The sequence below is a fragment of the Phalaenopsis equestris genome, unplaced genomic scaffold (genome assembly GCF_001263595.1).
Source record: "Phalaenopsis equestris unplaced genomic scaffold, ASM126359v1 Scaffold000078, whole genome shotgun sequence".
NCBI lineage: Eukaryota > Viridiplantae > Streptophyta > Magnoliopsida > Asparagales > Orchidaceae > Phalaenopsis > Phalaenopsis equestris.
The window spans coordinates 418,081-420,768 of record NW_018164520.1 but is presented as its reverse complement, the minus strand read 5'-3'; the positions used below and the strand labels follow the sequence as shown (position 1 = coordinate 420,768).

General features: G+C 37.9%; 1 protein-coding gene across 1 annotated transcript; it reads left to right on the top strand.

Annotated features, from left to right (window-relative positions):
- Window positions 1-1,682: 1,682 nt before the first annotated feature.
- On the top strand, window positions 1,683-2,288 carry LOC110019785 (zinc-finger homeodomain protein 11-like). The gene has a single exon (XM_020717611.1). The coding sequence runs from the start codon at window positions 1,683-1,685 to the stop codon at window positions 2,286-2,288; it is 606 nt and encodes a 201-aa protein (XP_020573270.1).
- Window positions 2,289-2,688: the final 400 nt, after the last annotated feature.

Sequence of the window (2,688 nt, the reverse complement as noted above, 5' to 3'; positions counted from 1 at the left end):
TTGAAAAAAAGATATAAAGCTAATTTTAAAATAAAAATAATAAAAAAAAAACAACAAAACCCATAATAATAGTAATAGTGTTGTTGAAATTATCAAAGAAAAATTCATTTTTCATACTTTCTTTATTTTATTTCACTTTGTTGTTGGCATATTTCATTTTTAACAAGAAAAATATTATTCTACAAAAAATTATATATTTGACACTTAAATTTTAGTTCCAATGAATATGTCCAACTTATATTTATGCAAGAAAATGTGTTTCTCTAATGTAACAAATATAATTTCATTTGATATGTAAATATATAAGAGTTGAGTGGTATGCATGTAAATGATCCAAAAAGAAAGGAAAAAGTCAAACAATTGTCAGAAATCATTGGACCCACTTCTTCCTTTATAAGAAAAATGTAGAAAATGGCATTTGGGAATGGATTTTCATAATTTTTTTTTTTTTGTGGCGGGTAGGAAAAATTTTTAGAGTGGGGACTCAACTCAGCATGCACGCGCAGACTCTAATAATATACCAGCACGTGTGTTATATCAGACTTATCTCATAAGCATCGCGCGATGAATTGCTCCAATAACCTCCATAGTTTCACTTCAATAATCCCGCGTAATAATTCCATTAATCGCTTCAATAACACCGCAATAACTCATCCAATAACTGCTTCAAAAATTTAAGTGTTATTGCAACGTTATTTGGGACTTATTGGAGTTGTTCTGCGGGGATTATTGAAGTGAAATCACAAAGGTTGCGGTTCACAACGAGGTGTTTATGAGATGGGCCCGGTGTAGGACATGTGACGACATATTTTTGGAGTCTGCCAGCAGAGCTGCTTTCGCACTCCGTATTAAAAAAATTCTAGAGCTTGAGACTTAAGAAAGAGCTTGAAACTTTGAGAAGGAGCTGAAGTCAAGAACCACTCTTACCAACATCGATTGTTGCCAGCCATCATTGAACACCGCTGAACGTCATCGATCATCACACACTACTGTTGACCACCGTTGGCCATTGCCGACCTCCATTGATCACCATTAGTTGTCACCAACTTCTTACTACAAGTTCATTCACACGTCGACGTTGTAATTCAAAAAATTTTGTACAAGAGGTCTATGTATTCATCAACTTATAGTGAATTTTTACATCTAAGTCAGATCTCGTGTATTTTTTTCCTTTACAGATTTTCCACATAAAAACTTCTGGTGTCACTACCGATTGTTTTCTTCTATTTGAGTGTGTCTTGAATTCCCATGTAACGTTAAGACGATAATCCATTACTCAACCACTTAGAGCGCGCGCAGCATATATATATATATATATATATAGTATTGATGCTTTTTGTTCTCACACATTTTATAAATACATATAGAATTAAAAAGACTAAAACTTTAATCGCATCAGAAATACTGCATTAAAACGCTATCTTGAACTAAACAAATTATCAACATAAAGTACGTCCCAAATCTTAACATTTTCTTACAAAAATATCATAATATTATTTTAACCCCAAACTCAAATCTATCAGGACTTCTTATTTTTTTAATTTCTTCATCCCACCAAAAACGCAAGCAAATACAGTAATCATGCCCTTAACTGCCCAGCAGCCTATATAAGCTTCCACACGTCCAAACATTAATGAATCCAAGTCTCATAACAGCTCAAAAAACCAGCTCATCAATCTACAATGGAAGAACTGAGATCCGGCCGGAAACTCTACGGCGAGTGCATGCGAAACCACGCCGCTGCTCTCGGCGCCTACGCGTCCGACGGCTGCGGCGAGTTCTCCGCCGACGAGGGTTCAATCTCGGCCACCCATTTCTGCTCCGCATGCGGCTGTCACCGTAACTTCCATCGCAAGCTCCTCGATGTCTCTGGTTACTCCTCTTACTATCCGTCGGAAACCGCTGCCATGGCTGTTTCGGATAACCGCTCCGACGGCCGGCGGAGGTTCAGGACTAAGTTCACGGGCGAACAGAAGGCTCAAATGAGGAGCTTTGCGGATAGGCTGGGGTGGCTAATGCCGAGGAGGTCGGATGCGGAGGAGGAGATAGAGGTTGAGAAATTTTGTGCAGAGATTGGAGTTAGTCGTCACGTGTTTAGGGTGTGGATGCATAATCACAAAGGTAATGGGGTTGCGGGTGGTGGAGGAGGGGCGGCGCCGGCGAACTCTTCTTCGGCGACGAATAATTCGGATGGGGATGTGGTTGGGTGCAGCGGAGGAGGTGGTGGTGGTGGTCGTGGTGAAAGTGAGGAGCTTGGGGGAGATGGGAAGAGTGGTACATCCATGTGAGTGGGAGGGGAGGGGGTGGAAATTTACATCTATAAGGTCACATTCTTATGCATTTAATTATCTCATGCTCAAATTTTAATTTTTACAAGCTAAGCATTTTTTCTTATGGATGAAAAAATGTATGAGAAGGCGGATTATAGAACCATTTTCATAGGTATTTTCGATGTATAAATTAAAATTTGGGTGTAAGATAATATGCATAAGAATTGGGAGCTATGTCTGCAAATTTCTTTTTTTTTTTTTTTATGAGATTTTATATTTCTATTTTTACCATGAGATTTTGATTAATGGTAATGGTATTGCACTTTTGTGAGGTTTGAAGAAGAGAGCATGGTGGGAATAATATTTTTCTCTCTTTTTTTTTTAAATAGTTATGAGTTCTATGTTATTATTATTATTG

Excerpts from the sequence above, each read along its gene's own strand:
- LOC110019785 (XM_020717611.1), top strand. The coding sequence starts at position 1,683 with ATGGAAGAACTGAGATCCGGCCGGAAACTCTACGGCGAGTGCATGCGA.